This window comes from Panthera uncia, chromosome D1 (genome assembly GCF_023721935.1).
Source record: "Panthera uncia isolate 11264 chromosome D1, Puncia_PCG_1.0, whole genome shotgun sequence".
Lineage (NCBI taxonomy): Eukaryota > Metazoa > Chordata > Mammalia > Carnivora > Felidae > Panthera > Panthera uncia.
The window spans coordinates 90122909-90140116 of NC_064808.1; the positions used below are offsets into that span (position 1 = coordinate 90122909).

General features: G+C 39.9%; 1 protein-coding gene across 1 annotated transcript in view; it reads left to right on the forward strand.

The window, feature by feature from the left end:
* SIAE (sialic acid acetylesterase) overlaps positions 1-17208 on the forward strand; it is a 38869-nt gene that overhangs the window by 4993 nt on the left and 16668 nt on the right. The window contains exon 3 of the mRNA XM_049611322.1: positions 6756-6931. Coding sequence (XP_049467279.1) covers positions 6756-6931 — 176 coding nt within the window. The remainder of the gene's footprint in view (positions 1-6755; positions 6932-17208) is intronic.

Below are 17208 nucleotides of genomic sequence, written 5' to 3' on the forward strand. Positions count from 1 at the left end.
TAGAGGTGGTGGGAACCGTTAGCCTGTGATATTTAGGCAATAGATGACAAAGGCCCAACCCACCTGACCCATGGCACCACCCAAGGTAGTGGTTGTAAGGATATTCAGGAAGGTGAGAACCAGAAGCTTCTGTGAGCAGACAGTTCCTACAAAGGAGTCTTTGTCTAGAAGGCGTAGAGTTGTGTAAGTTGGCATGTGAAAGAGCATAGCTAGAAGTTAACTGCATATTGGAGGCCACAGTCACGGCTGGGTCAAGTGGAGACAGGATCAGATCTTGGTTAGAGGTAGTGATATAGCCATGAAATGTTGAAGGTGAGAGTCAGACAGGTAACAAGGCTGCTTTGGGGAGCAGGGGTGTTCATGTGGGAGTTGGTAGTTTGAGCAGTGACTTGAAGATATATATGACAGGGAAGCTTGTGGGAGTTTTATTGGGCCTTGAAAACAAGGGTTTCCTGATTAGTTTTCTCAATATCCAGTCCAGAGTGAACCAGACCCTGGTGCAGGCTCTTTATAATTCATTTCCATACAAAAAACATTTTTTAAAGTTTATTTATTTTGAGAGACAGAGAATGCGTGCACACACACACACACACACACACACACACACTTACTTGCATGTGAGCGGGGAAGGGGCAAAGGGAGAGGGAGAGAGAATCCTAAGCAGGATCCATACTGTCCGTGCAGAGCCCAACAGGGGGCTCAAATCCATGAACCATGAAATCATGCCCTGAGCTGAAATCAAGAGCTGGATTCTCAACCGACTGAGCCATATAGGTGCCCCAACAAACATTTAAAAATACTATGTGCCAGGCATAGATGCGAGGTGAGTGCTTCTAGTTCTTGGATTGTAAGACTGTTTAAGGTAAGAATGTTATTGGGTGACACTAAGAGACTTGAAAGGGGAAGCTTAATCTGATTGAGAAGTTGTTCTGTGTTAGATTTAAATGCTACTGGTGACCTGTGGGATGTACTGAAAATGAATTCAAGAGACAAATTTTGTGTCTATCTTAGAAATTAACAGCATAGAGTATAAATACTGGTGATCACAGTTGATTTAGAAATCCAAAGAGCTGCTGTAGTTTAAAAATAAAAAATAGGGTTTCCTTGGCTAATAATTAACATTACCAATAAATATTTAGGAGACAGAGACTACATAGTACTATAGTGATAGATGCAAAAGAGTATACGTATACTTTATATTTGTTAGGCTCTCTACATTTGCTTGGTAGGAGAGAAAAAATAAAATATTTATTTTTTTTAGATCCATAAACCTACTTATAGGGACATATCATTGTGTTCTGTACATGAAACAAAATGAATAAAGTGTTATTTGGAATAAAGGAGGTAGACATGTAGGAAATTTTATAGGGCAAAAAAATGTTTCTCAAAGGAAACACTACAGGGTATATTGAAAGGTTGACTTCTCTTTAAATTTGATGAGGACTCTGGGATTTTCAGCTAGACTACCTCAGTTTGTCATTCTGTCTCTGTTAATATTTAACTTATTACCTATAATCCCCTGGGTGCCCACAACAAAATGGAATTAACAGCATGAAGATTTTTGTCCAGCAGACTGACACTTAAGCTTTGGGATGGTTCAATTAAAACTTGAGGGATGATTGAGAATATGGGTCAGGTACTGGGCCTAGTCAAACCGTATCGTCAAATGATGCATGATGATTTTTTCAGACACAAGGAATAAAATTGGGGAGGGGAGGGTATATCTTTTCACTTTGACATACATGGGGGATAAAATGAGAGTGTGTCTGGATTCATCATCATGACCTGAGGTAAGTAGGGATATTTACTTAGAAAATTACAAAAAGCCTAAACCCCTTAGAAAAGTAAAAAGCTCCTGGTTGCAATTGTTAGCATGCACACTAGTTTTCTGTGCTATACAATAAATTACCACAAATTTAGGTGCTTAGAACAACACACTTTTATTATGGCACAGTTTCTTTCTTTTCTTTTTTTTCTTTTTTTTTTTTTAACGTTTATTTATCTTTGAGACAGAGAGAGACAGAGCATGAACAGGGAGGGGCAGAGAGAGAGGGAGACACAGAATCTGAAACAGGCTCCAGGCTCTGAGCTGTCAGCACAGAGCCCGACGCGGGCCTCGAACTCACGGACTTTGAGATCATGACCTGAGCCGAAGTCAGACGCTTAACCGACCAAGCCACCCAGGCGCCCTATGGCACAGTTTCTATAGATCTGAAGCCTGGGCCATTGCTTAGCTGGGTTCTCTGTTCAGGGTCTCACAAGACCGAAATCAAGTGTTGGCTGGGCTGTGTTCTCATCTGGAGTCTTGACTAGGGAATGATCCACTACAAGCTCATGTAGGCTGCTGGCAGATTTCCTTCCTTATGCCTATAGAATTCATGGAAGCATCTCTACTGCTTCAAATCTCTGACCTCTAGACCTTCTTCTGTTTTTTTTTTTAATTTTTAAAAATCTTTTATTTATTTTTGAGAGAGAGAGACAGAGTGTGAGCAGGGGAGGAACAGAGAGAGAGAGGGAGACACAGAATTGGAAGCTGGCTCCAGGCTCTGAGCTGTCAGCACAGAGCCCGACACAAGGCTTGAGCTCACAAGCCCTGAGATCATGACCTGAGCTGAAGTCAAATGCTTAACCGACTGAGCCACCCAGGAGCTCCTAGACCTTCTTTTAAAGGGCTTACCTTATTAGGTCAGGCCCACCCAGGGTAATCTTCCTTTTTATTAACTTAGTGTCAACTGATTTGGAACTTTAATTACATCTGCAAAACTCCTTTATCTTTTCCATATAATGTAACCCAAATCACAAGAATGACATCTCCTCTCCCATGCCATTTTCTGATGGTTGGAAGCAAATCACAGATTCTGCCTGAATTTGAGGCGAGGGGATTTTGTACGGGTGTGACTTATTGGGGGGAGGTCACCTTAGGGTGTTATATGCCATAGCATGCTATAATTTAAATAATTTGCATAAATAGTTTTATTGATGGAAAAATGTTCAAGCTCTTTTTTTGCTTTTTATATTCATATTTGGTGGTGGTGATGAGCTTTATACAGAATAAATGAAGGTTGCAAAGGGGCAGTTTGGGCAGTAAGACCTTCTTTACCTCCAAGTCACTTCTCTAGATCACTAAACTGATTTGCAGCTGGTGAAGTGCCAGGGTTTTGTGGGAGAAGAACTCCTTCCAATTGTAGGCTTTTCCTCTTGAGGAGGGAAAGGTCATGGATAATTTCCTTTTTTCTCTTCTTGGCATCTGAGATTTGGCACAATAATCTGAAAAATAATTAACATCTGATGTGAATAGCAAAGAGAAAAAAGCATGAACGCACCTTATGACTAATCATGTCTTTAGACAAATTCTTTTAATTTTTTTCCCTTTGATTATTTGTTCTTCTGATTTTGAGGTGGCGGTTGGTCAGGGAGATGGAGAGAAGAAAATGAAGAGAGTTCTTTACTTCAGTTGTTAGCTGGAACATGAAGAGAAGAGGGACAGGAAGAAATAGGCCCCCAGATATGCTAACCATTGGACACAGAAACAAAGCCTGATTAGTAGTTTGCATGGCTTTCTTGGTGGTATAACTCAGGACTGAGGTTACTCTCTGCTGTTCACTGAATGCCTCGCACACAGTAAGCACTCAAAGTAACCGTGTAATAAAGGAAGGACATGAATCTTCCTACATGGGAGATGAAAGAATGCGAGGAAGCAGAGATTTGAATGCAACAAACATGAGAATTTACAGAAATCCAGGCCTGGATTGGTAAGCAAGGTCACAAGATTCGCATGTGATGAAGGTCCAGAAGAAGGAACCAGAACAGCTGTTGCTCAGAAAGTCCATGAGGATGAGCAGAAATTCAGCTGGATGGTGAACTTCCAACTCTTCATAGTTGGTGACTCAGTTTTATTATTTGGATTCAACCTAGTGGACTTGGTGGAGGGGTGGTCAACAAAGTTTCTAAAGACTGTAACTGGATTTCTTCATCCTGTGGTGAGCTCCACTTTAACCAGCCAGTCCTCAACTCGATGGCCAAGGACTAACCACTTCTCTTGTGAAATGTGGTGATTTCTACTTTTGTAATCCCATCCTTGCCTTTGGTCTAAGAACCAGCCTTCACAGAGCTTGCTCTCCTTTGTGTATACTTACATGGGAGTCAATCCTCAGTGTCTTAACCAAATTGTTTCTAGGTTGGTTTAACCATTAGTAAGCTCTCTGCAGTGGACCTGGTTTCCCTTGCATTCCCTGGCAGGTAACTTCACTTAACCCTCATTATTGTGTCAGTTTTATCAAGTGGGAGAGGAAAACAGCTTGAATCAAAAAGAGCTCAAGTATTAGACAAGAAGGAAGTTCTCTAAGGTCTTTGAGGGAGTTGAGAGTTTTCCTCAAGAGAGCAGTTCTTGGTGTGGATCCCTAGTTCTCTTCAGACTATTTAGGTACTAGAGGGAGCTCATTCTCTGGCTCTAGTAGGATGGCATTGCTATCTTTTGCCCAAACATCTCCCCCTTCCCTATTTGTCCTTCAGTTGCTGGGCAGTGAAACTTTTCAGAAACTCTGGTGAAGGTAACTTTCTTCACCGGCCATATTGCGTGGATTGAGGCTAAGTGTAAATATCTAATTAACAGTGACTAGAAATAGATTGCACAGTAGTAGAAAGCTAAAGAAATTCTGCCCTAGGTTTTTTGACCTCCTCATCATAAATGAGTAATGTTTGTGGCAGAAGGACAGAGACTTAGTAAGATATGTGAGTGCAAGAAGCCTGGAAAGACCTTGGCAAGACTGTAGTGGGGACAGATTGGAGTGTCTGCCTGTTCAGAAGCGTGAGCCATATGGAGCACATCACACCTGTGCGACACAATCTGTACCAGCTGCCCACTGTTTCCAAAACAGTGATTTTTCTGCTTTAGGTGAATTATACATTTAATATGTTGATGTCTGGCTATTGGTGGTATAAAAACAATAGTGAGCATTTGGTCCTGAGCTTACTTGACCTCTAAGGGATGGGAGTAGCAGTCTCAGTGGGTTGCACTTTCGAGAGGGGGCAAGCATGCACCCTTTCGCTGATGCCTTCAGGCTTTTGGCCATTTTCCCCAAGACTCTGAACAATATGTGTGGTTTGAGCTTTTCCTAATCTCCTGTCCTGCATCCGGACTTCTCATGCTTCTGCTTAGCTTTTGCTGATTGGGAAGAACTTCGCGTAGCGTCTAGCACTTAGTAGGCACTTGGATACTTTTTTTATAATTGTAATTTTTGCCGGCTGCTATAACTTTAGGGTGCTCCATTTCCACTTCTCACTCTTCTTTCCCTCTGAATTAACATTAATCTGATGGGCACAAATTAGAAATTATTTTGTAGCCTTTGGCATGATGCCAAGAATATTTATTTTAAAATGATCATTTCTCTATTTTCTTTATTCTCTTCTCACTCTCCTTTTTTCAACTTTGTTCGTGTTGTTTGGCTCCCCCAGGCATCATTTTGCCATTTTGAAGATATTTTCCCTAAGTTTCTGAATATGATGTTGGCAGTGGTGGTGGTATGAGTGGGTGAGAGGTAGGAAGGTGGTAGGGGGGTGGTTCCTAAGGAATGTGCTATGAATTTCTGAAACAGGGTCTTGGATAGCTTTTCATCTTCCTAATTGAGTCCGAAAACCTTAAGTCTGGTAAGTAACTCTGTGAAAATAATTAATTGGGCATGTCTAAATATCTTCTTCACAGAGAGATCAATTTGTGATTAATCTTAAATTGGTACTATGTATGCTCCTACTCCTTTGTCCTGTGTCAGTTTCTCTGCTCACCTTAAGGGAAGTTCCAGATTGTAAATTATTTTCTCTAATCTGTGTTCACATTTGATTAGATAATTACAAATTAATTTGGGGCACTGCATAAATTTATTAGATCATGATTATATTAATACTGACATTTGGATAGTATAATATGAATTTCTATTTTATGTTTTTTTTAAATTAAGGTTTTTTTCGTATTTATTTATTTTGGAGAGAGACAGAGACAGAATGCGAGTGGGTTAGGGGCAGAGAGAGAGAGGGTGACACAGAATCCGTAGCAGGTTCCAGGCTCCGAGCTGTCAGCACAGAATCCGACGTGGGGCTTGAACTCATGAGCTGTGAGAGCATGACCTGAGCTGAAGTCGGATGCTCAACCGACTGAACCACCCAGGAGCCCCTATTTTATGTTTGTTTTTTTAAAATTAAACTCTCTTGGATTTTAATCTCAGTATATTTTTGTCTGTTCTCATTTAGGATTATAACTGGGTGATTAATTTTTCCTGTAAATGCTTCAGTTACAAGGAAGGAGGGATTGGTACAGATTAAGGATAGAAATGCTACTGCTTTTGTTATTTCTTTTGCTTGTCTGAAATTTGGCTAATTTTCATATCTTTTTAAAGTTTGTTTTGAGAGAGCGGGAGAGTGAGGGTGAGAGTGAGAGAGCGAGCGAGCGAACGAGAGAGAAAAGTGTAGGGGCAGAGAGAGAGGGAGAGAGAAGAGAGAATCCCAAGCAGGCTCCACACTGTCAGTGCAGAGCCCGACGTGGGGCTTGATTTCACGAACTGCGAGATCATGACCTGAGCTGAGATCAAGAGTCAGCCTGTTAACCAACTGAGCCCCCCAGGTGCCCTAATTTTCTTATCTTTGAATTCAGTTAATCACAGTGGTTGGGAATAGCCACAAATGAATATGATGCGTGACAGGATTGTGCTTTAATTTCGTTTTAATTGATTGATTGATTCCTTGGAGTCTTTTTATGATTTCAGCACATTCTAACAGCTGGATGGTGGTACTGGATCCTATGAAGCCTGGTGGACCTTATGAGGTGATGGCACAACAGACTTTTGGGAGAACAAACTTCACCCTGAGAGTTCATGATGTCTTATTTGGAGATGTCTGGCTTTGCAGTGGGCAAAGTAACATGCAGATGACGGTTTCACAGGTAATTTACAGAGTCTCAGTGGTAATAAATAATGATGATGAAGAAGAAGAAAAAGAAGGTAGAGGAAGAGGACAAGTAGAAGGAGGTAGAAACCTTTTTCTGCCACGTGCCAAGATCTGTTCTCAGTGTTTGCCATGTGTTAGTTAATTCGATTTAACAACTTTATGAGGTAAGTATGGTTATTCATCTCACAGATGAGGAAACTGGCCCCCTGAGGTTAAATTACCAGCTTAAGGTCACACAGTTAATAGTGCAGCCACAATAGGAGCAGGTAATGCGACTCCAGAGCCTGCTTTCTTTCTCACAGCTAGTGCTCTGTACGTGTGCAGGGCACCATTTGCTGGCCTTCCTGAGCTACGGGCAGGAGCTAGAGTATCTGACGGCAAGGAAGATTTCATAACAAATTGAAGACAAAGTAGATTACTCTTCTTTTTGATTGGTCTTGATGAGCTTCTGGAGAGAGCCTGGGAAATCAAAACAATTAGAATTTGTTTCAAGCTGTGCATCTAATATATGTCTTTTGTTGTCATGGAGATTTAAAAAATTGAGACTGAATGTTGGCTTTGCCTTTTACCAGTTACATGACTTGGAGAAAATCACTTCGTATTTCTGAGACTTTGTTTTCAAAACTTGCTTTTTAGGAGCACCTGGGTGGCTCAGTTGGTTGAGCATCTGACTCTTGATTTAGGCTCAGGTCATGATCCCAGGTCATGGGATCAAGCCCCGTGCTGGGCTCTGTGCTGAGCATGGATCCTGCTTATGATTCTCTCTCCTTCTTCTTCTGCCCCTCTCCTCTGCACCTGTGTGCTCTCTCTCCTCAACCGCCCCCGCCAAACCCTGCTTTAAAAAAATTGTGGTTAAAATGAGTTTTTGTTTATTATATTTGATAAATGAATTTTATTTATCATATTTATCATTTTAACCATTGGTAATTGTACAACTTAGTGGCATTAAATTTGTTCACAACCCTCTGTGTACCTGTCAGCACTATCTGTACTCAAAAAATTTTCATCATCCCCAGCATCCCTCTGTACCCATTAAACAATAACCGTCCCCCTCTTTTTGCCTTCTTCCAGCCCCTGGTAACCTCTATTCTGCTTTCTCTCTATGAATTTGCCTATTCTAGGTACCTCAGTTTTCAGTATACAAGTCTCTTCCATCCTTAGCTAGATTTAGTCCTAAATATTTAATTCTTTTAAATGCTATTGAAAATGGAATTATACAGTCTTTGTCCTGTGTCTGATTTATTTTACCTAGCATAATGTTTTCAAGGTCTATCCATGTTGTAGCTTATATCAAAACTTTGCCCCTTTTTATGGCTGAATTGTATTCCATTGTGTATGTCACATTTTGTTTATCCATTCTTCTGTTGATGGACACTTGGGCGGTTTCTGTCTTTTGGCTATTGTGAATGTGTACAGATACCTGTTCAAGCCCCTGCTTTCAATTCTTTTGGATATATACCTTTGAGTGCAATTGCTGGATCATCTATTAGTTCTGTGTTTAACTTCTGGGGAACCACCAAAACATTTCTACAGTGGCCGTACTGTTTTACAGTCCTACCAGCAATCTGCAAAGGTTCAATTTCTCTAACGTGTTATTTTCTGTTTTTTTTAATTAATTTTTTTTATTATAGCCTTGCTAATACGTAGGAAGTGGTATCTCATTGTGTTTAAATTTTGTTTTTAGCTTTATATTTAAATTTTAGCTAAAAAACAAAAGTTGGGGCGCCTGGGTGGCTCAGTTGGTTGGGCGTCTGACTTCAGCTCGGGTCATGATCTAACAGTTTGTGAGTTCGAGCCCCACGTCGGGCTCTGTGCTGACAGCTCAGAGGCTGGAGCCTGCTTTGGATTCTGTCTCCTCTCTCTGCCCCTCCCCACGTGTGCTCTGTTTCTCTGTCTCTCAAAAATAAATAAATGTAAAAAAATAAAAAAATTAATTTCAGCTAACATGTAGTGCAATATTGGTTTCGTGAGTAAAATTTAGTGATTCAGCACTTACATGATACCATCCAGTGCTGATCACAAGTGCCCTCTTTAATACCCATAATCCGTCTAGCCCATTCCCCACCCACCTCCCTCCATCAACCTTCAGTTTGTTGTCTATCCTTAAGAGTCTCTTATGGTTTGTTTCCTTCTCTCCTCTTCCTCCTCCCTTCTCGTATGTTTATCTGTTTTGTTTCTTAAATTCCACATATGAGTGAAGTCCTATGTTATTTGTCTTTCTCTGATTGACTTATTTCACTTAGTATAATACATTCTAGCTCCCTCCATGTCATTGCAAATGGCAAGATTTCGTTCTTTTTGATGGCTGAGTAATATTACATTGTATGTATGTATATATGTGTGTTTGTATATATACCACATTTTCTTTATCCATTCATCAGTCAATGGACATTTGGGCTCTCTCCATAGTTTGGCTATTATCAGTAATGCGGCTATAAACATTAGGGATATGTAGCCCTTCAACTCTGTATTTTTGTATCCTTGGAGTAAATACCTAGTAGTGCAATTGCTGCTGGATTGTAGGATAGTCCCAATTTTAGTTTTTTGAGGATCATTGTAGTTTTGATTTGCATTTCCCTAATGACTAATGATATTTGTCATTTGTATATCTTCTTTGGAAAAATGTCTATTTAAGTTCTTTGCCTATTTTTGAATTGGGTTGTTTGTTGTTGAATTGTAGGAATTATTTGTATGTTCTAGATATTAACCACTTTTCATATGTATGATTTGCAAATATTTTCCCCATTCTGTAGGTTGTCATTTCACTTTCTTGAGAGTGTCCTTTGATACATAAAAGTTCTTAATTTCAGCAAAGTCTAGTTTATTTATTTATTTCTTGTTTTCTATGCTTTTGATGTCACATACATGAAATTGTTGCCAAATCCAGTGTTAAGAAGGTTCCCCCCCCCCCCATGTTGTCTTCTAAGAATTTTAGGTCTTAGGTCTTTGATCCTTTTTGACTCAATTTTTATATATAGTGTAAGTTGAAGATCTAACTTCATTCTTTTGCAAGTGGATATGCAGTTCTTGCAGCAGCATTTGTTGAAGACTGTCCTTTCCATATTGAACTCTTGGAACTCCAATTGACCATATATGTGAGGGTTTATTTCTGGGCTTACTATTTTATTCCATTGGTCTATATGTGTCTCCTTATGCCAGTACCATACTGTTTTGATTACTGTAGCTTTGTAGTAAGTTTCAAAGTTGGGAAGTATGAGTCTTCCAACTTTATTCTTCTTTTTCAAGATTGTTTTGGCTATTCATGGCTATTCATATGGAATTGCAAGACAATTGCAATTGTCTTGCAATTCCATATGAATGTGAGGATATGCTTTTCCATTTCTGCAAGAAAGGCTTTTGGAATTTTGATAGATATTGTGTTGAATCTGTAGATTGCTTTGGGTGATATTGACATTTTAATGATTTTAAGCCTTCCTGCTATGAAGGGATGTTTTTCCATTAATTTAGATCTTTAATTTTTTTCAGCAATGTTTTGCAGTTTTCAGTATACAAGTCTCTTACCTCCTTTGCTAGATTTATTCCTCAGTATTTAATTCCTTTAGATGCTATTGTACATGAAATTTCTTTCTTAATTGCCTCTTAAGACTGTTCATTGCTGGTGTATAGAAACAAATGATATTTTCATGTTGGTCTTGTACCCTGACCCTTTGCTGAATTTGTTTATTAGTTCTGGTAGCTTTCTTGTGAATTTTTTTGGGTTTTCTAATATAGGAGCATATCATCTATGGATAGAGATAGTTTTACCTCTTTGGATGCCTTTTATTTCTTTTTTTTTTTTTTTTTTTTTTTTTGTCTAGTAACTCTGGCTAGAGCTTCCTGTACAATGTTGAATAGTAGTGGTGAAAACAGACATCCTTCTCTTGTCCTGGTTTTAGTAGGAAAACTCTCACTCTTTCACCACTGAGTGTGATGTTACTTGTGGGTTTTCATAAATGCCTTTTCTCATGTTGAGGAATGATCCCTGTATCCCTAGTTGTCTGAGAGTTTTTACCATGAAAGTATGTTGCATTTTGTTAAACTAAGTCTGAGACTTAGTTTTCACGACTATACTGCAGTAGTGATTGTATCTGACCTGATTTACTGAGCCATTAAAAAGATTAAATTATTTTGTTTGTTTCTAAAAGGTCTTTATAAATTGAAAATATCTGTCAAAATATAAGGTGTTGCTATTTTCTCAAATTTTTTATTATAAAAAGTTTTAAGCACACAAAAAAGTTAAGAGACTTGCAAACACCTATATACCCACCACCTAGATTGACAGTTGGTAATATTTTGCCTTATGTGGTTTATCTGTTTGTGTGTGTGTGTGAATTATCTCAATGTAAGCTGTATATCTTGATATTTCAGTTAGGTGTCATATGTCAAATTGATACATATTCATGTATAAAATTAATATGTTGATTTATATGTACATATATGTATACATAATAGAAAATATGCTAGGTCTCAAAATTTAAGAACAGTTAATCTTCAAAGGCTGTGATGTATATATAAATATAAACATATATTTGTATATTTTTTTTACACAGAAATAACATATATGTATATATACATTTTTTTTTAACAGAAAGAAGGCCAATGATGATTTTTTTTTTTTGCTCAACTTTTTCATAGCCTAGGATTTCTTTTGTTAGCATCAATTCATTTTTCTCTGTTTCACTCACAGCCTTTGAAGACGTTCTTAAATTTTGAGACCTAGCATATTTTCTCCTTTATGATAACTGTATAGAGGCTTCACTAGGCTCTATTTACTCTGCTAGAATTTTTGGGAGGAAAGGCACTACACAGGCTCCCAAGTAGGGACGGGACACACAGGGTGCATGGAGTCATGTGGGATGGAACCAGGGAATACTGACTTGCCATCTGTTGGTCAGTGGCGAAATTCACTTTGAAGGGTTCCGGTGTTCGTTGCTCTTAGGGAATAGGGCTGCCCTGACAGACTATGAGTGAGGTCTCTTAAGTAAAGCTGGGTAAAAAGGACACTGAAGGGGCGCCTGGGTGGCTTGGTCGGTTATGCGTCCGACTTCAGCCCAGGTCATGATTTCATGGTCCGTGAGTTCGAGCCCCGCGTCGGGCTCTGTGCTGACAGCTCAGAGCCTGGAGCCTGTTTCAGATTCTGTGTCTCCCTCTCTCTCTGCCCCTCCCCTGTTCACGCTCTGTCTCTCTCTGTCTCAAAAATAAATAAACGTTAAAAAAAAAAAAATTAAAAAAAAAAAAAAGGACACTGAAAAAGTTGCCAAGGGGAAGGAAAGTTCTTAGTAGTTTGGTATTCTAGCAAGGCAGCAGAGGTAGAACAAAAGCCTTGGTGCTGTATGTCTTTGGCATTCAGATTTATTTTCAAGATCAGCTCTACTTTCTAATTAGACACAAAAACTGTCTAGAATGAAGAGGGTGGATTTCTGGATAGGGTGTGATGGTGTTAGAGCTTTGGGCCTCAGAATTGTCCCCTCTTCGTTTGTTTAGTGGAAGCTGTCTGATTTAAAAAGGAAAGTAAGGGAGATCATTGTTATTTCTTTTAAATTAAAATCAGGGTTGGACAACATATTAGCAAGTTCACAGACATAATTGAAACTATATTAGCTTGAAATATTGCTGACAGAAGGTAAAGGTTTTTTATGCACTATCAGAACTTCAGAGAAAGTAGTCTGAGTTAAGTTCTTTGGCACATTTGAAACTGGGATTGATTTTCTTTCCTTGTCTGTATGTTCTGATTTTGCTGTAATGAGCATGAACTAACTATAATTTTTAAAAGAAAGTTATAAAAACAAGAAACTGACATGCACTTGCCTAATCCCTTAGGATTAGGCTCAGTTTGCAATGAAGAGTCCCATTAAATAAACAAGAATCTTAGGAATAAATGGTTTTGTTTGCATTATGGGTTGGCACAAATATGTTCTGCGTACTTTGATTTGTTTCCTTTAATAAGTTAAGAATTTGAAAAGATTATTGTCTTCCTAGCTCTTCCCCTGAAACTTAGTTTCTCCTCAAGTTGATATTTATTTTCTTGCCTTTCTTTCATTATGCTTCTCCAGTTTTGAGGAATACTTAAATTTGAGGTTTAAAAATCTCTATGACTATACTATGATCTCAACTCATTTTTGAAAAAATTTTTATTTATGTTATTTCATTTTTTAAAAATGTTTATTTATTTTTGAGAGAAGAGAGAGCACATGAGCAGGGCAGGGGCAGAGAGAGAGGGAGACAGAGGATCCGAAGCAGGCTCTGTGCTGACAGCAGACAGCTCGATGCGGGGCTCGAACTCACGAACTGCGAAGATCGTAACCTAAGCTGAAGTCAGAAGCTTAACTGACTGAGCCCCCAGGCACCCCAATTCATTTATTTTTTTTTAAATATATAAAATTGAGTCCTTTCACATACTTTGTGGTTTATTTTGCTTTTATTGCTTCTACCCTGGATTGCTTTTTTTTTTCTTTTTTTTTGTTAACTAATTACTAAATAATGCTACTAAAAAGATCCTACTCTGGACATACCTACTCCATTTTTGTATTAGTTTTCTAATTCAGAATCTAAATTTTTGCATTTATGTCTTCACAACCAGTATCTTATTTACTCTTGCTTCCTGCCCTACTTAAATATGTGGGAACTTTTGAATTTAAATGTTTATCGAACTGAACTTTAACCGGGCTCCCTTTCAGCCCAAGTGGCTGGAAGCAAAACTGAAGTTTTATATCTTGAGAGAAAGCATGGTTTTGTTTAGAAGTGGGATTGCTGTTAACTCACTAAGGAAAACAGTCCTTTCTTGAATGCTTTGATTATAGTTCCCTGTTTGCACAGAAAGGCATGGACCAGATGTATTTGTATCTATACAGTCAGGTTCTCAATAGCAGGCTGTGCCAGGGGATCTCATCTCATTTTCTGTCAAGCTAAATCAGATTTTGATTGTTAAGAGTAAACACATTCTTTCTGCCTAGAATTTACTCTTCAGCATCTTCTGCATTAGATTAAGGCTATAAGCTCTGAGATACAGGGAGATGGAAAAAGAATTCCATCTGACACAGCCACATGTTAATTTTTTATTTTTTTGTTTTAAATCGTGCGCTTAGTTTGCAAGACAGCATTTTAGGTGCTGATGGTGTCAAAAGCCAAGTTTTCTAGTCTGTTAACATTCTATAGAACTTTATTTTTTGATCGAAAGCATGCTTTATATGATTCTTCCTTTATTCCTTTTGCTCCTTTTTCCTCTAAAGACGCCCAACACAGACATGCACGTACACACACACGTACACATGTACATGTGCATATGCACACATGCACACACATGTACCCAGACACGGTATCTGTCTCTTCTCTTTGCCCTCCTCCGTGTGACTTTTCTGAGGAGGTAAGATTTCTACTATAACCTACCACTCTTCACATTCAAATGAAGGAAATGGCAGATTGTATGCCCATCTTGTTGTTAGGGTAAAGTGGAATTTTAAGATTGAGTGTTATTTATAACACTGAGTGAGATGTGTATAAATGGAGAAAAGTCTAAATGTTCATCTGTCGCCTCCTAACTCAGGGTAGGTCTTAAGACTTGGATATTTCTAGTTAGGCTTAGAAGAAGATGGCCAGTGTTAGACAAGGAAGCCCAGTTTTCAATATCTTGGCAATCCTGACATTGTTCCTTTACAAGTAGAGAAGTCAAAATCCAGAAGCAAAGGGCTCATACTGTATTACAATAAAAGATTCATGGAGGTATGGTGGCTGGCTTATTTATAGTTATTGCCTCAACTTTAAAGCTGCTATATTCTACTGTAGGAGAAGGGACTCTGACTTAGAAAACCTAAATTCTTTATTAAGTGAAGCTCCCCTGTGTTCTTTGGTATGGATTCCCCGCGCGTGTGCACAGCCTCACATACTCTCACACAAGGGCCCTGCTCCCTCACGCAGACCCCATGCCAAGATTCTCTGAGGAAATAGATTCTTGACGTTTCTTCATTAATTCAAGAATGTGGCATAAAGGTTACAAAATGAACACAGGCGAGCAGCTGCTTTGATGGTGAACGGCCTGTCCCCAGGGAGGCAGTGGTACACTCTTTCCACCGCAGCAGCCTTAATGACTTCAAATACCTTGGTATTCATTTACATCCTCATTTAAATACTTGGTAGGAAAATAATTACACTGAGGTGTTTGATGAGATGAAATTTGATCTCAGCAGATGGAGTAAGGCTTCCCCTTTCATCAGCGGGGGAAACCAAGTGTCATTTAAATGAAAATCTTCCTGAAATCTCTTTATTCCTAAATTTGCTGCCCATATCCCCGAGGAAATGCTTCCATCAAGAAGGCTTGGTGAGATTGGGAAAGGATACCAATTTCAGAAGTAATTGTCATCAGGTACAGCAAGAATTTTCCCCCACCCCCATTTTTTTTTTTTTTTTTTAAACGCTTGCTGTGGCTTTCAGGTTTTGGCTTGAGAGAATACACAAATGTGAATTTGAAAATGGAAGTTTTTCCTGGCTGGTGTTTTGGATCCAGATCTGTGTGCTGGTGACACGGGAGAGTGCCAAACACCGCAACCCTGTCGGCCTTGAATAGTCCACCGTGCTAGCAACGGGCCTATGAGACAAGTAGCATGTTCACCCGTACCCGCCTCCCCACGCTGGCATCTCACTGCGATGCGGCACTTGAGTTCCCAGGCAGTGCGGAAGCTAGTGTGGGAGGAGAGAAGGAAAGCGGTTTCACCCACGGTTTCCATGGAAGCAGCATACCGTCCTTAGTGCTCAGAGAGGAGCTGGTTTCAAGGGAGGTGACTTTTTACAGGTACTTGCTGCCGAAAAATAATTTTCCTGCCAGAATAGACTGTGAGTGCTTTAGCCTGTTTTCACTCTTGACTGTTTATTTTACATTTCGCTTGCTGGGCAAGATTTTGCACAAACGTGTCTGGATTTCCTATGGAATTTTCCCGAGAACGGATGTAGTCTCTGTCCTGATAGCGTGAAGACCAGCGACCCCCACCGGCTAGAGCTGCTGTTACCCAGGGGGCACTTCAAGGCTGTGGCTCCCGTAGTGATCGGAGAGACATTTCACTTGCATCTGGCAGTCTTATTGGCCACAGCAGGCTCAGTGGCAAGTCGAAAGGCGATTCAAGGGGGCAGTCTATTTCACTGAAATGCCCTGTGGGGGCACTCTGGCTGCTCCAGGGTTTCTCTTACACTGTGGACTGGAGGGCCAGCTGTATTCTGTGTGGTGGGTGGGAGGAAAGGGGAGCCAGCTGCACACTCGGTGGCTAGCGGCCAATGGAAAGTATCCCAGCCTCCTGCGCTCTCGCTGTGGCAGTCCCGTCAGCTGGAGCTCTTGTTCCCTGAGGCCAATGATAACTGGGCTTCCCGATGCGCGCCTGTTAGCCCTTTGTTTTGGGAAAACCAGACTAGTCCAGGGTGGGGTGGGGGGATAGAGAAGACAAGAAAAGGCACCCAAATTACAAAACAAATCAATACATTTACACTCCATATTCTTTGTAAAAGAAAAGAAAAGCATAACTCAAAAATCAGGATGGAAGGAACTGGCACTTTTGTATAAGCTCACAGAGGAATGACTAACAAAGAAACTACTCAGTATAATGCAGTCTCATCCAGAAAAGCTCCAAGCCATTCCTGTCGTACTCTTGGCAACTGGTGAGGTTTTGTGAAGGGATCTGGGAAGAAGTGGGGTCTTTGGGTGGACACTTTTCTTTGTCTGCAGCCATGCTGAACATCACCTTTCAGATTGCCCTGTCTTCTGTGCCTTTGTTGAGTGATTGGGCAGGATGAGATGAGAATATAAACATTTGAGATATTTCAGTATGTCTTAGTACTTCGAACAATCATCTCTCAGGTGTGTTCCTTTTGAAGCCACCTCTCTTCTGTGTTGTGGATTACACACACCTACCTCCCCCTGGCCTTTTGAGCTCCATTTTGGAGAGGTGAATGCTATGGTTTTGTGTTATCGGTTACTTTTCCTGACTAGAAGCATTTTAGTTTCAAGATACTACAGTGGGTCTAGTTGACAGTTGATCTTTAGCCTAAACCTCATCCAATTCAGACTTGCTCCTTGAGATCTCAAATTTCAGGGTATTCCTACCTTCTTTGGGGACAGGATTCACCATGGTCTGTGTTTGTCAAGGTGTATCAAGGTGATTCAGAGCAGCCCATCACTGGTTTGGGTTATTTATTTGATCTTGGTTTTTGAAGGCTCAGAAGAGCTCAGAGGTTGGGTAGTGTTTACTAAGAGGTGGTAGGCTAGTTGGCCGCCCACTAGGTTGATGTAAG